The sequence below is a fragment of the Ooceraea biroi genome, chromosome 6 (genome assembly GCF_003672135.1).
Source record: "Ooceraea biroi isolate clonal line C1 chromosome 6, Obir_v5.4, whole genome shotgun sequence".
Classification (NCBI taxonomy): Eukaryota; Metazoa; Arthropoda; class Insecta; order Hymenoptera; family Formicidae; genus Ooceraea; species Ooceraea biroi.
The window spans coordinates 1,618,472-1,633,500 of NC_039511.1; the positions used below are offsets into that span (position 1 = coordinate 1,618,472).

At 42.7% G+C, this 15,029-nt stretch overlaps 2 protein-coding genes and 1 non-coding gene across 3 annotated transcripts; 1 reads left to right on the forward strand and 2 right to left on the reverse strand.

Moving 5' to 3' along the window:
* The first annotated feature begins 8,695 nt into the window (after positions 1–8,695).
* LOC113562228 lies at positions 8,696–8,802 on the forward strand. Its single transcript, XR_003406741.1, has one exon. It is a non-coding gene; the product is annotated as a U6 spliceosomal RNA (small nuclear RNA).
* A 906-nt stretch (positions 8,803–9,708) lies between these two features.
* On the reverse strand, positions 9,709–12,053 carry LOC105276442 (vacuolar fusion protein CCZ1 homolog). Its single transcript, XM_011334048.3, has 10 exons — positions 11,979–12,053; positions 11,810–11,904; positions 11,634–11,727; positions 11,360–11,566; positions 11,106–11,281; positions 10,883–11,026; positions 10,627–10,772; positions 10,267–10,534; positions 10,045–10,172; positions 9,709–9,970 (listed from the first exon to the last, which is right to left on the reverse strand). The coding sequence occupies exons 1-10, from the start codon at positions 12,051–12,053 to the stop codon at positions 9,918–9,920; spliced, it is 1,386 nt and encodes a 461-aa protein (XP_011332350.1). The 3' UTR covers positions 9,709–9,917.
* A 294-nt stretch (positions 12,054–12,347) lies between these two features.
* LOC105276439 (golgin-45) lies at positions 12,348–14,729 on the reverse strand. The gene is made up of 6 exons (XM_011334046.3): positions 14,515–14,729; positions 13,650–14,197; positions 13,364–13,563; positions 13,087–13,215; positions 12,783–13,008; positions 12,348–12,700 (listed from the first exon to the last, which is right to left on the reverse strand). The coding sequence occupies exons 1-6, from the start codon at positions 14,561–14,563 to the stop codon at positions 12,536–12,538; spliced, it is 1,317 nt and encodes a 438-aa protein (XP_011332348.1). The 5' UTR covers positions 14,564–14,729; the 3' UTR covers positions 12,348–12,535.
* Positions 14,730–15,029: the final 300 nt, after the last annotated feature.

A 15,029-nucleotide genomic window follows, 5' to 3' on the forward strand; every position in this document is an offset into this window, starting at 1 on the left:
GTCGAGATGCAGCTGAAAGCTACGAAAAGTGACGCGTGGAGACCTAAGCCGCACATTTCTTGCGAAATGAAATTAATTCTCGGCTGTCCTACACGTCATCGGATTGATGAGATCGGGCGTTTTAAATAATTTCGTCGATCACGGATCCGCGTGGGGATAGTTATTTTAGAAGATTAATAAAGACCGAGGGTAGTATTTATGGATAAAACGAGTGGCTCACGATAGCAATCATTCGCGCAAAGCGAAGCGTGAAATTAGCCTTTTGAAAGAGCGAAGAACGCGTCCGAATGGCGAATATAGTCGTGCTTATTAAGCGTACTTGAGTATCTTCCTTTGAGCTCAGTTTCCGTAAGAACGGAGCGAAAGCAGCTCGATAGGATTTTCTATAGGACGAGAGGAGCGGTGTAACTTTTCGTCTAATGCGCTAAAATAAAGTAGCGCGGAAATTGACTTACTTAAATCAGTTGACTCGAGTTGGCCGCAGACGAGGAAAACGAGAAAAGCTTTCCTTCCTTCCTTCCTTCCTGTCCCTTCCGCGCGGCCCGCTTCGGGCGACAAAGTTTGCGACTCACGCCGTGAAGCAACTTCGTTAATTAATAGGCGTAACAATATTAACGTAAGCCGCGTTAGTCCGACTTTCACGGGCGAATCTTATACAGTATGCATAACGTGACAGGAAAATATTAGGCGCGTTAACGGTAACATCGTCGCCTTAAGCCAAGCAAGTGGCTGCGCGACGTCGTCATTGACCCTAAACTTGGGAGCAAGAGAAGTGCATTTGAAATCACGATACGATGCGATGGGATGGAGTATACAACGCATGGAAATATGGTAAACAACGTTGACGCAAGCAAAGCTTTTATATCGCTTAGGAATACTTGTAAGTAGAGATAATAAAGTCGTAATCTCACCCCTTTATGCCGATCCTGCGTGGCCGGAACTGGACCCTCCGATCCGTCGCAATTCTCGTCGCAAGTTCACACTCCTGTCCGACCTGAAAAAGATAATTGCACTTGGATTGAAATCTTGCATACTACTCTGTCATTATTTATCACTTTTCATCGACTTTATTACAACTGTGACATAATTGCTATCGTTTTTCATTTAAATGTTCGTTGGAAGATTACAAGATAAATGACGCATTGGCCTCTCATGGGCTTTGCACAATTTTCAATGTGCGCAAGTGTTCTCAAATTAATCATTGATAAACGATCGATATATTTCCACGCGGCAATTCGATACGTATCAGCAATCGCGGGCAAGGGATAATAATGAAATTCGAGTCGACGGTACGTGCCTTTTTTAGGAGTGGACTTTCCCCGGTATTAAATTCCACGATGTTTGATGCTCGCGTTTTTTGCGCGGGGTGAAATATTCGGTAAAATATCAAACTGCGTTGAGTTTGCGAGCAGGTGAACAAGCGCGCGATGTCGGTATCGCGGCAACGCAGCCGCAATTTCAATTTATGCTCCTAGATTTCTATCGGCAGATGCCATCCATCACTATCATCGTATCGGAAGGAAGGAACTTTAGGTTGCCGCGGAGTTTTATGTCCGAAAGAAAACGCGTGCGCGTGCACACGGGAAACATCTCGGCGAAACGGATCGCCACCTATGCTCGTAAACATCGTCCGGGAATATCGCGATAATTTCATCAACGTTACGTTACCAGCAAGCGCGCGCACGGCGCAGTTAATTATGATAAAATCGCGCAAACAAACCAGACAGCACTGTTTTTTGTTCGGTCATCGAGCTTTTCCTATCATTTTATCGATGGATAATATATTTAATCCTCTACAGATACGCGTTCGCGCATCGACGATTCGATTTAACGTAAAATACACTCATAAAGATTAATAAAGATGCTAATATTTGACCGAAGCTTAACCGCGTACACGCGCGCGCGCGAATTTTACGTGAAATCCGAACCGCTGCAAAAACGCATACGTTCGCGTTTACGCGCGTTCGACTAAATTTTCCAGCGTACGAACGCGCGTGCAAATTATTACGTAGCAAAAATGAGCGGGCGCTACCTAAGGAACGGCGTAATTTATTTTTACACAATTCGCTATTTGCATTTCAAAAGAATACGTATTTACGAGATAAGCGATAACCTTTCTGCCGAGCTCGCCCGTATAAGTGAAAAAGGAACGCGAAAGGGGTGATGGCACGGGAATGGCTGAGGGAATGAGGGTGGCGGGGGCGGAGACGGGAGAGGGCGCATGGATGGACGTGGAAAATGAAAAGAGTTTCTGACCCCTTAGGCAAATCTACACCGATCTCGGCGGCTCGTCTACCCCGAACTACAACGTTGCAGCGGCATCTCTGCATCGGGCATCATACACCCCCTCCCCCCCTCTTGCAGCTCCCTTTATCTCTCATCCCTCTCTGAACCGCCTCTCTCTCCGGCCACTTCGCCCCATTGTAAAGTCCGTGTCGCGGAATTTAAAAGTCAAAGCGAATGCAGATTAGGTGCACCCCGTGTGTATATAGGCCACCCCTTTTGTCTGTATCTTTGCTTGTTCCTCGACGCCCGTGCATCCGAGGCGTAGGCATGTGGCTCTTGTGTGCGTGTGTGTGTCTTTTTTTTATACGCGCACGTCCTGCTGTTTGCGCTCGCGACGGCTGAAAATTCCCGCCGATTTGCGAGAATCCGCTTTGTCAGCGCAGCGAGTTCATCGCCGCGGTACAACATACAGCGCGGATTCAAGATCCAAGGATGCTTAAATGAAGTATTAACAGATAGCATTGATAATCGGCGAAATGCCGTAAAAAGGTATTCCCGTTTTTATTTTAGCGCAAGTGCGTTCAACTTGCAGTAAATATTGAAATTGGTAATTTCACGTCTGATACGTTTCGACATTTCAATTAACCGGGGAAGATTATTCTATTAAAAAATCGTACGTTTTAATTCTTTCACGTAACGGTATTAGTTTACTGAAATAGTAATCCTTTACCATCAAAGCGAATCACTTTTGCAATTAGCCGACACGTATAGCAGACATCGTAACCCAGATATCTGTCATGAGCAGTCGACTCGCGATGAAACGCGAAGTTGATGTGTTGCGGTCCAGTTAATTTTAATTTAAATTAAATTACGCTTCAACGTTCAAATTATGCGCTTCTCAGACGTACTTCATTACAAACGTTACAAATTTTTTTATTCATACTTTTACATACAGTATCTGAAATCTATTAAAATGTACATCATCCGGCTGTCTTTCATTTGCATGTCGATGAATAAGGAATTTCACGTTAAATTTAGCTGCTGTAACCTTAATTTCTCAAAATATCTTAGCTAATCTTAGCAGCATACGCGTCAATATAATTGCCATATATCATACGATGACGTTCTCGTCGCTTGTATTGATATGGCAATTAGAGAGCCACCATATTGCCAGTGTCAAGGGAACAATGGAGTGATTAATATATTCAGTTTGCAATTGAGATCCAAATGAAAAGTTAGGAGCGAATCAAGACGTTATTGTCTTTAAAAAATACCGTTCACGATAAATAACGTAAATGATTTTAAATCATCGCAGTTCCGTTTTACGAGGATATTCATCTTCCTCATCACAGTGACTTCTGCTCAAAGTCTTCCTTCTATATTTGAGTGCACGTTTGCGTGACGTAATGCAGCATACAGACGTGCATCTGAAGAGGACAGGAAAAATGTGAAGAACGAAACGACACGTATGCAAGGAGACGAAGAATACATAATATGGACGGTAAAAGAACATACAGGAAGCAAGACTGAATATGTAGAAATAATGCAGGGGAAGAAGAGGCGCGCGAATAAAAGGCGACGAGCGGGAAGGGTGACACTTTCTGGATAAGGTAAACCAGGGGATGGTCCTGACTGTGGGAAAAGAAGCGACATGGAAAGGCGCCGGTTAACGGCGATATACGCAGTTACTTGAAAGGGAATGAATGGACTAAAAGTAGCAAGGTGGCAGCGAGATCAAATAAGGGAGGCGGGGATACGCGCGGTGGAAAATGAGAGGGACGATGAAGAAATAAGGTGCGGCGCGTAGACGGCGCAGTGAAGTTAGAGACAAAGGAATGCAAAGTTTTAATAGAGCGGGGCCACTGCGAGACGAGATAAACTCGAGGAAACAGTTTATAAATGAAGATGCAAAAGAAAAAAAAATAAGCCAGGAGGGTGGCACGGAAAAAAATATTTATTCAGAGCGGTACGCACCTGAAGAACCCGCGGTGATAATCGCGCGAGCATGACGAACAGGTTGAAAACAATGAGACATGTAAAAAGAAGAAGGAACGAACTGAAGAGACAGCTGTAACACGTACAAGGAAGAAACAGGAGAAAGAAGAGGGAAAGAGAGGATCGATGGATTCAATGATGCGGCTCAAACTTTAAGCAGCGAACAAGACCACAGCGAATTCCTCTCGCGAACGACGCGTTACGTCGCATCGCGTCGCGGCGGTTCTCCAGAAAGATAAGAGAGCAAGATAAAAGCACCGAGCAGCGGGTGTATAAGCAGAGATAGAAACTACGGAAACTTGTGCGAGGTGGACGCAAGAAAGACTGACAAAAAAACCAAGGGGGACGCTAAGTGAACAGGACGCAGGTGAAGAGGAGAGAGGAAACGGAGGTCCGGGTCTTCCGAAAGAGAAAATGCCTTTCTCCTTTTCCATTCCTCCGGCGGGAGTCTCCTACCTTCTTTTGGCGAATGTTGAAAACTGTTGGTGATTTCCGGAAGGTTTATCCTGCCATGCGCGCAACCTGTATACACCGGCCGTATCTTCTGCATCTCTTGCCCAGGACAAATTTCTCACGGTCGAACATTTATCCCCTTATCGTCACATGCTACAACTTGTATCTCGAACCTTTTACCCGGCTTTCTCCCAGAGGAAACAAAAGAAAGACCGATAGCACAGCTATGGGAAACGGAGAAAACGGAGAACTCCATCGATCCCAGACAGTGGCGTTAGGAGGAGTACTGATTAGGGTATTTAAAATTCGTTTAAGCAAAACGAGCACATTTGCTGGAATAAAAAGTATTTAAAATACCGTTATAAATTAGCGATAATCTAAATAAAATGCCGATATAATAATGTAAATTTTAATCAATATTGCCTACGATCAGATTATCCTTTTTACAAAAAAATTACAATTTGATTTTCGTATCCTTTTGAGTTAGACACAAAAGAAATAATAATTAGTAATTGAACACAGATATAATTAGAATTAATTATACATATTTTAATTCGTACTTTTAGTTAACGCTTATAATTACGAGAACCTCTGAATGAAATGTACGCTTCACATAACAATAATTATAAATTAATATGTAATCAAGTTAGAAGCGATTGCGAAACGAGAATAATTTGCGGAATTGCTATTGTAACAAGCATATATGTGTATGCATGCGTATGTCTATTTTGCATCGTGAATTATAGCCGAACTGTCGGGTTGATTTGCATACAAATTATCAAAAAAGCCATAAATAATCATATAAACCCGTACTATAAATCTCGTGTTTCAGAAATTATAATAAAAAATATGCAGATTATTATAAAAAAAGAACAAAGTTCATAATAAATATTAATATAAAACAAATTACGAATGTTTTTTCATAATTTTTAATTCAATAGAAGAATAAAATTTATGCGCTTTTTTTATTTCTGCCTATCCATATTAATACACATACACATATACACACACACTACTACCTCTTGCTCGAATTTACTCCGATATTTAACGAAAATAACTTGAATTTACCAACGTGAAATCTATCAATATGTGACATTTACATATGGAAGAGCTTCCACATGCAAATGTCATAAGATGCCAGTGCAAAGTAAAGACGGCTCGCGCGAACGCACGAAATGAATTTCATTCGTGTCACGCTCGGCGATAGCCATGAATTATCCATCGTACGAAAATTTTTGCTCTTGCCCATACATACATATATACAGCCATTGCCTTCGTTTGAAATGAAAATCTGCGCAACGCCACTAAATTTACATGTTCAGCGCGCTTTATGGGGTACACTCTGAAAACGTATAACACAGAGGGTGGACGCTGCCGGATTATGCGAAGACTTGCATAAGTTATAACAGGATGGATTCTGGCGATTACGCTCGCCGCGACCGGCCTGAGCTCACTTCAAGCTGCAAGCAAATCCATTTGAAGTCGTCTTCACAGCGGGAACATACGGGCCCTTCCTAATCCCGCGTTTATTTCTTGCAATTTCTACTTTTGCAGGACAAACAAAAAGCTCCTTCTTCTTCATGCGTAAAGTGCGCATTTGTAAGATGGGTATTGTCTTTTAAAGTAAAGCGGAGAGCTTTATCAGCTACGATACAAAATTCCACTCGAAACATTTACTTTCGCGCTCTGTAAATCCTGATCCGATAAACGAGCACCTTCGAGTGAATTGATTCAAGCGAAAGCGAACGAGGCCGAAAATGTTCGATTCGTGAAAATTGCGGCGCGGCAGGAAAAGAAACGAAATGGAAACTTGTAATACGGCAATGACAATAACTTTGCTAATCTCATAGGATTATCGCAAACCGTTAAGATAATCCGACGAGTATCCGTCCTTTTGGCGGCGCAATTATTAAATCGCGCAATCGAGGGAGACGACGAAATTTTCCCCCGACCGATGGATGATGATTTCGTAAAAACTCGCTCGTACGGCCGGTTAAGGCTACGGTCGATCGGGCCGTTTGATTAATTTTACGGACAATGAAACCCTTTCGGTCGCCTCGTGGCTCCGGCGAGTTTTCCAGCTGGGAATTCCGTCCCGGGAGCATCGGAAGAGCAGAAGGAGGAGAAGGGAGCTCGGCCGCGTGGAGAGCTTAATTATTTCTAACGATCCTGGGGGCGCGTTGTCCCCAGCTTGAATTCTAACGACTCGTTGGTGCCGCGAAATACGTGCCCTGCGTAGCCGAATCGCGTAAGATCCGATTTGACCTGTGGTGCACCGTGCTCGATTCCAGAGAGAGAGAGAGGGAAGCTTACACAATATTGAATGACCGGCTTTAATTGAAGTCGTGACCGCTGTTACGCTGCTGCGATTATGTTCGCATGCAGTAATTCATTGCAGCGGTTGCAGCTGCAGAGGTATCGGGCGATAACGCGCGGAGATACAAAGGCATCTCGGAATGTCGGCCTCGCATCAACGGCGGTACTCTTTTAGATTCCCCGGGTTAATGAATTTTCCACGGGCCCGCCTTTTCCCAGTTCTCCATTAAATAATAAAAAGCCCGAGGGGATATTTACAGAGCATGTTGCCTCTAACGATTATAACTGCGCGTGAATAATTCATCGGTGGCGATCGATGCGCGGAGGCGCGGAGGATATTCTTCGCATCGGCTTTCGAATCTCGTAATGAAATCAATAGCGGGCTAGTTTTATTCTCGATGACGAACGAACGAACGAACGATGCAAACAATTCCTTGTAAAGCTAAAGATCCTGCGCATCTTCCGGTGGCAAAGCACGGCCGCGAGATACAAACAGATCATCTCGGATAATTGAAATGCTCCCGGAAGCTTCGCGGATGAAGGAAGGACGACGGGTGTCGTCGGCGTGAAGGCGCGTTCCCTTTTTCATGCTATGTAAATTACATTACCGAGCGGCTGTTAGATAACGCCGCTGCGCGAAAAAAATCAAGTCGCGCTCGCCGCTGCACCGCCGCCGCTCGTCCCTTTTCGGTCGACGCGGCGCGGCCATTAAACATTCATATTCTCGCGGGCGTGAACTTTAAAATTCCGTCATGAATGTCGAAGTTTCCCCCTATCGCGCCGCGCGCCACCGGAACTTTTTCTCTGACTTAAACGTCGTGAAACGCGGCGACCTGCAGGAGGCATTGCCAGAATTTTTCAACCGTTTCGGAGAGAGGCGCGGATATTATTTTTCGACATGGTTATGTTTCTGGCAGTCGAATCAAATAGTCGATTTTTTAATTTAGAAATATTTGGATTAGAGAGTATTTTAAATATTGCTAAATGCGTATGTGTATGTATGTATGGGTACTATATAATTTATACAACATATAAATGCGAAATATATTAACAATTATTTATATATATAATCTAAAAAATATTTAAATTAGATAGGAAAAAGTTATAACCTCGAGGAATCCGCTATTTCGGGGATGGGCGGTGGCGAAAGTTCATCGAGCCATCCGATCGCGATACCTGCTGTTTTACACACGATCGATTCCGCGACGTTATCCAACGTGAATACCGCGAATATTTGTCAGTTTCACGTCGTGCGACCCGACAAAATCACTAATAAAAGTCACAGAGTTCGCGCAGACCCGTTCGCGGCTTTTCGCGCTCAGTTATGGCGTCTGCGCTATTCGCGCGCGGAACCGTGCGGAGAGTCGTGTGGCCCCCGTAGAACGTTCATTAAAATTGATTCAGAAAGCGGCCTTTTCATTACCGCAATTCAATATCATCAAAAATATATGCATAATATTATGTAAAGAGTATCCAATTTTGAATAAATTTTGCATAAATTTTCATATTTACGAATAATTAAAAAGCGCTAACGTTATCAATATTTCTATTTTGTGTGGGACAATACGCGATAGATGGCAGCAGTTGCTTCACAGCAAAGTAGTTCGACTATCGACCGATAGATTGCTCGATTCGGAAAGTCGTTTCTCGCAAGCGCTTTTTATTCCATTCGTAGTATATATACAAGAATGTAAAAGTCCCTGTCGTACTTGCTTCGGCAGTACATATACTAAAATTGGAACGATACAGAGAAGATTAGCATGGCCCCTGCGCAAGGATGACACGCAAAATCGTGAAGCGTTCCACATTTTTTTGCCAAAATTTTCAAGTTCCTTGATCTTCGTATTAAAATAAATTTCTCACTTTTGTGCATTAAATATTGCACATTACAGTTTTATTCTAAAAAGCAATCCATCTTACAAAAACATCAATCAAATGTGAAATATCAAATGTGAAACACTGTATTTAACGCCTTAATTGGTCGCTCTCTCTAATCTGCAAGACTTTAATTCGCTAATCTTTGGTTTTTATCCGGATGTTTGCACAAAGCAACCGGACATGCCGCGCACATGCCTGCGAAAACATATCAGACCGCTTTTGCGACGCTGGCCTATTATTAACCCCCGGCGTTTCCCCTTCGTGGCTGGCCGATAGAGACGCGTCGTTAAAACGTGCTGCACAGAGAGAACGCAAATGAGAGGAGCCGTTAAGGCGGCGATGTGAGAGCTGCCAAAGCGTCGCGCTACACAAAGAGCACCTTTCGGACACGCAGCGCATATATATATATATATATATATGCGCATATATATATAACGAAAATCGGCCACTCCGCCTTTTCGCACGACCTTTCGTTCGCCAATACACCTGCCTCGAGTCGAATCTTCCCCTCGATCGAATTTCAGGGCCCCGCAAAATTAGATTTGCTGCGATGTGCGATGCGCGCGGGCTTTTCACGTCTCGTCTTTGTATCTCGAGCACGACGCAAATTCCGTCACGTGCAACGCGAGAGGTATGCGGAGTGCAGCAAAACGGGATCTTTTTGCAAAGCTAGATTTTTTAGCGACGAATTTGTCTGATAAAAGCGAAAAATGCGCATGGAGAATTATATGCGATTGCATTATGTATTATAATACGTAAATCGTGATGATTACGAGTACGTATGTAGGAGAGTGTGCGTAAAACGAGGGAGAGGCGCAAGGGGAAAAGGAAATGCATTCGTGCATTTTGTATGATTTACTTGACTATATATTATGTATAAATTATACAATATTATACATTTAAGGTACACTGTTTTACAGAATGCTATACGCGTGTCCCGTGATAATCGGCGAGATGGAACAAAATTCTGTTGCACTGTAAATAATTAACAATGAAACTAAAATGATATTTGGCCTTATCACTTGCATTTTTTATTTATCTATCACCTATCAATGGAAAAAAATACTCTTTAACTGTTTCTCACAAAGCCTCTTCACTTCATCTGTAACGAGTAGGCAAGATTATTTATCCGAATTATCGTGATCGAATAAAGCGTAGGATATATTATATACTTGCCATCAATTTCTATAATACTAGCATTCTTCTGCTGTATGACGACGAAAAATTCTCTCAGGTTCGATAATTTCCCAATAACCCAGTAGTCGCTCATAGTCTTGATAATTATCTCTCCAGTTTCATTTAATCTAGGAATCAAATAAATGATTAGGATTTCCTTATGAACAGTTTATCCTTTTTTTATTTTTTATCTCCTTTCGAAATTTTGCGGGTATAGCGTACTTATTCGTGTCGTTGTATATATCGGTGATAATCCTCAAGACTTCGGGCGTCGTAAGCACGTTGGAGCAACGTCGGTTGTCCAAATGTATTGTACTCTTGTACGCTAAATTGAGCTTATTAAAATACAAGTATTTCGTGCACGATTCCGGCGTGACTGTGCTTACGTGTTTTGAGCACTGTTCAGCTACGGAGCTAACCAACGTGGTTAATTGCGGGCCCAGAAAACTGTCTAAGCTTTTGAAAAAATCGATTAATAAGCTAGTTTTCTCTGCAAAATTAGAAACGTATGTATGTATTTTGAGCCTCATGATCGAAAACGAAGTGTAATTTATTAGCCCTAACGGGGTTTCTTTCACTTACTATCGACGAAGAGACATATTGTAGCACTTAAAGCTCGATATACCACTAGGTACAGCGACACAGGCTTACTGGAGTAATTGATAAAAACTTGTGGTGACTTCCCGATTAAACTGGGCTCGTTTACGCTAGCAGGCCCGGTAACGAACCTGCAAAAATAGAAGAACGATCTTATTATAAAATATATTTATATATAAAATTAAAATTAATTATAATAATAAAATAATATTCGTGAGAACGAATATAAGTTCCCACACACCTTCCATAATGCGTTGTTGTAAACGGCGAGGGAGAATTTCTGGGTATCGAGCCTCCCTGCAGCTCCTTCTCGAGGTGAGCCGGCAAAAGGGTGCTTATCAAGTAACTGTAAACCACTTGCATGTCTTCAGGCTCCAGTCCACTCCTAAGAACACATTGCTTGCGTAAATCTTGCATGAAAATAATTCAAAGCGTTATTAACGTTAATTAATTGTATATCTCACCAGACAACTTGAGCGTTATAGAGGAACGCCGTGTGTTTCACCTGCGTGAACATAGCCTCCACCAGATTCATGAAGCATTGTACCTTGAGAAACGTCGTCTTATCAAGAGGTAAAAATTGTAAGCCTTGGAAAACGTCTAAAATGTCGCTGTTGTTCAGCTTCAACGAAAGCAGGTACTGGAACAGGTCACAAAACGAAATGCGTTAACACATGGTTTGAAATTATACGCCTGGCGCAATCGAGTGTCAACGTACTCGCGAGTAAAAATGTTCCAGTTTGAGTTTCAACAGCATCACGGACCCGCATTCGGGATCGTTGATAATGGTCTCGAAGGAACCCATGAACAGTCTGAACATCATGTACGTCTGCCTCAATATAGCTTGGCAGACGCTGCTGGACACCTCATCGTTCTGATATTTGTTACCGTCTCGTTCCTTGTAAATGTACGGAATGCCAACGATCTGCGAAAGATCGACGCGATCAGTTCACGGCTCGCGTTATTCTATCGCGTTATTCCGAGGTACGTACCATCACCATCCAGAAATTGGGCTCTGGTTGGTAGTATATCTGACGCGTTTTATGCGTATGACAATAGTCACATGGTTGTCCGGGATTAAAAGACCTGCAACACGTTCTGATAGAGAAAGAGCTCTTGCTCGTGGAGTCGCTCCCTTACAGAAGCACATTTATATTGCGACACGTACTCTGTGAATTTGATAATTGCTTCGCTAAGACCTATGTTCTTGATTTGAACATCTAAATCCTTCTCTGGGTAGTAATACAGAATTTTCTTCTCTTCCTGAAAAAAAAGCGAGATTATATTTAAGCTATACAATTATTTACGTTATCTTTGACGTATCACCGTATACTTGCCTCCCCTTCCTTCTTCGCGTATGTGCCATTAAAAATGTAAAAATGTTCCAACGTGATCTCAGATTTGGAAGTCATTCTCGTTTAAAATAGAGAGATAAAATTATATAGCCACTGTAAATTACAGAGTTTCATTTATCGAAGCATGTCAACTGACAGCTACATATTAACCTATCTGGAACAGATGATCGTTTTGGGGCGCGTAGTGGGGCCGTGGCGCCACCTACTAGCGTTTGCTAGAATTATTTTATCTGTGGTGGTTATAGCGTTATTTATTACAATTTGTTAGAATTAATTTCAAGCATACTTTAATTAAAAAATTATTAACTATTATTGGGTTGTGGAAAAGGGTTTAGTATCCCGTACAACAAATAAAAAGAATAATATATTTGAAAAATATTGATGTTCGATAAAAATAACTCCAGAAGCTTCTTAACTAAGAGAAGAAAGCAGCCGTTTACATTAACATCGTATTTAAAAATACTCTTAGATATATTTATAAATATATTTAGATATAAAAAGTCGTATATGGAAGATATAAAAGTTATAAAGAATTATTTTCAAATCTGTTTGATCTCGCCGCTGCAGTGCGGGCAACACGTCATGTTGCTGGTGTCGCATCGCGGAAGGAACATCTGTCCGCTGACTGCAACCGCTGCGCCCATCACCGCGCTACAGGCAACGTCCTCCCTTCCTGTCATGGGTAACTTTTGATTCATCAGCAACTAAAATCGCACGTTAACCTGTTACATGGAAATAATCTTCTCGCATCTTCTCCTCACGCAAAGCATTGGATTAAAATCCTACCTTCTCCGCGTTGTTCTCCGCGAGCGTCCTCATGTCCAACCCAGTCAGGTTGATCTCCTTCCGTAATTCTGCGTCCGGAACACCACTGAGCAGATTGACCTTCAGGATCTCCGCGAGTTGACAGCATCCCTGCACGAGGTCCACGATATTGGTACTGGCCAGTTCGTGCCTCCTGCCGGACGTTGCTGCTACTGGATCGAATTTCTCTCGCAGAATCGTGAGCATCCTGGAAACATACAAATCGATTACCGTGAATGGGAATATAGGGATCACGTAACGTGTAAGATGCACCGATAGAACCTACCTGTACGTCTTAAGCGATGTGTCGCGAATACCTGTATGTTCCTCCAATAATCGCTTTACGGTTTCCTGCAGGTCCGTCGTCCTCTGACAGAGCGCAGCCTTCCATCTTGCCAGGTCCTCCACCATTAGGCTGTAGTAAGCTTCATTTTACTATTTTTTTCCAGCATTATTTTAGCAAAATTCAATGAGAAGAAAATTGCAGATGTCTTATACGTGTGCAAACCCATAGGAAATATCGCCAAACTGCTGCGCAAGATCAAGAAATGACTGCCAATTACCTACTAGCTAGGAATTTACTTCTCCAGACTTCGCACTGGCCCGCCAACCATTCCGTTTGCTCCTGATGCGTGGAGAGGTGTTGGGCGGAGTTCAGGAGCGCCCTCGCAAGCTGCAACTTGTCCTCGGTCAGTAAGTGAACTCTCGTTTCCAAATCCTCACCCACCGCGGCGACCAGCAGGTTCTTCAACTCTCCGTTGACCTGTACGCGCGCGACACGGCAAATACAAATTGCGATTGCTGAGACAATTCTACGAGCTAGCGTGAAAACGTGCGATCGTCGTATACCTGCGCTTGGAACTTCAACTGAGTCTCCAGCTGGCTGTTCTCCTCCCTCAGCTTGCGAATCTCAGCCTCGTACACGCGCTTCTCGTTGCTCCAGTCCTCTGACAGTTTCTCCTCGTTCCCCTCGCCGCGATCCGCCGCTCTCGCGTCGCTCTCTTGGATCTTCAGTGCGGCGACCTGCTGCACCACCGCCGCCGCACTCACGCTCGGCTCGTTCCTAGGCAATTTTTTGTTCTTTTTTTCGAGTGGCACTATCGGATTAACAGCTGCCTTGTACGGCTCGTACGGCACGAATTTTGGTTCTTTTGATTTTAAGGTGTGCAGGATACGCCTCTCCTGCTTTACATTACTAATGTTCTTTGGCACTAGGTTTACTATTGTACCAGTCGGGGTGACGGGTGCCGTCGATCCCGATTGCTTCAAGTTTGTGGGGTGGTAAATAAGAGCATCGCCCAGACGGCTTCGGCTTCGCTTGGTCTCGAGCTTATCCGCTGTCACGTTCTCCATGCCGTCTCCCTGTGTGCGCTCGACGCAGCCCATTATGTGCACATCTGAAAACACAAGTAGTTATTAACACACAATAAAAAATTATTAACTATTATTGGATTGTAACAACAGTTGGTAGCGTTATTTTAGTGAAATTCCAAGCAAAATTATTAAAATTATATATGTGTATAAATATTTATTCAATTACATATGTTTGTTCTACTAATATTTGTGACAGCTTCACGGTCTCATCTTTCCAAAACTTGTCATCTTTTTCTCATTAAAAAAAAATTAAACAACGCGCGCTACGGACTTTTGTTACAATCCAATATAATCAATCCATTATCGCGCATAATTTAGAAAGCAGTAAAATTTGCAGAACCTGGTTGACAAGGAGCACTATATTTTCTCTGATCCGTTGAGGTGCTCATGTTTGGCAGTATAGTAGTGTAGTCGTTTATCACAGATACAAGATTCGATGAAATATCATTCGATTAACACGTTGCGTCATACGCGAGCGCGAGCTTTTATTAACGATAATTGCACATGTTAACTAACGAGCAGCACATACGGGAGTTAGTACTGGTATTGCCTATCACACATGACAGATGATCGACTGTATGACTGGAGTCCAGTCGATGCTTCAATTGCTTCAAAACATTTTCTTTCCTTCTTTCTATTTAATATATCTAGTGACTTTAATATGTGCTGGATGGTGCTGCCCTCATCCTGGGGAATCGAGAGAGCTGCTACACGAAAGAGTTGATGATTCGTCGTGGCGCAATGATGCACTTTTACTAGTTACTTTTGATTAATACAAAAGTTGCTCGATATATAATATACTATTTATAATAATTTATTTGAGAAATAAGAATTATCAAATATTTGCTTCAAAGA

Bases quoted from the DNA above. Each gene is read 5' to 3' on its own strand.
- LOC105276442 (XM_011334048.3), bottom strand. From the start codon at position 12,053: ATGACTTCCAAATCTGAGATCACGTTGGAACATTTTTACATTTTTAAT. The intron at 10,535-10,626 runs GTAAGTGAAAGA...CTAATTTTGCAG, and splicing joins AATATGTCTCTTCGTCGATA to AGAAAACTAGCTTATTAATC. The intron at 9,971-10,044 runs GCAAGTATATAA...TACTCGTTACAG, and splicing joins TAGTATTATAGAAATTGATG to ATGAAGTGAAGAGGCTTTGT.
- LOC105276439 (XM_011334046.3), bottom strand. From the start codon at position 14,563: ATGAGCACCTCAACGGATCAGAGAAAATATAGTGCTCCTTGTCAACCA. The intron at 14,198-14,514 runs GTTCTGCAAATT...TTGTGTTTTCAG, and splicing joins TAGTGCTCCTTGTCAACCAG to ATGTGCACATAATGGGCTGC. The intron at 12,701-12,782 runs GTAGGATTTTAA...GTGCGATTTTAG, and splicing joins CGGAGAACAACGCGGAGAAG to TTGCTGATGAATCAAAAGTT.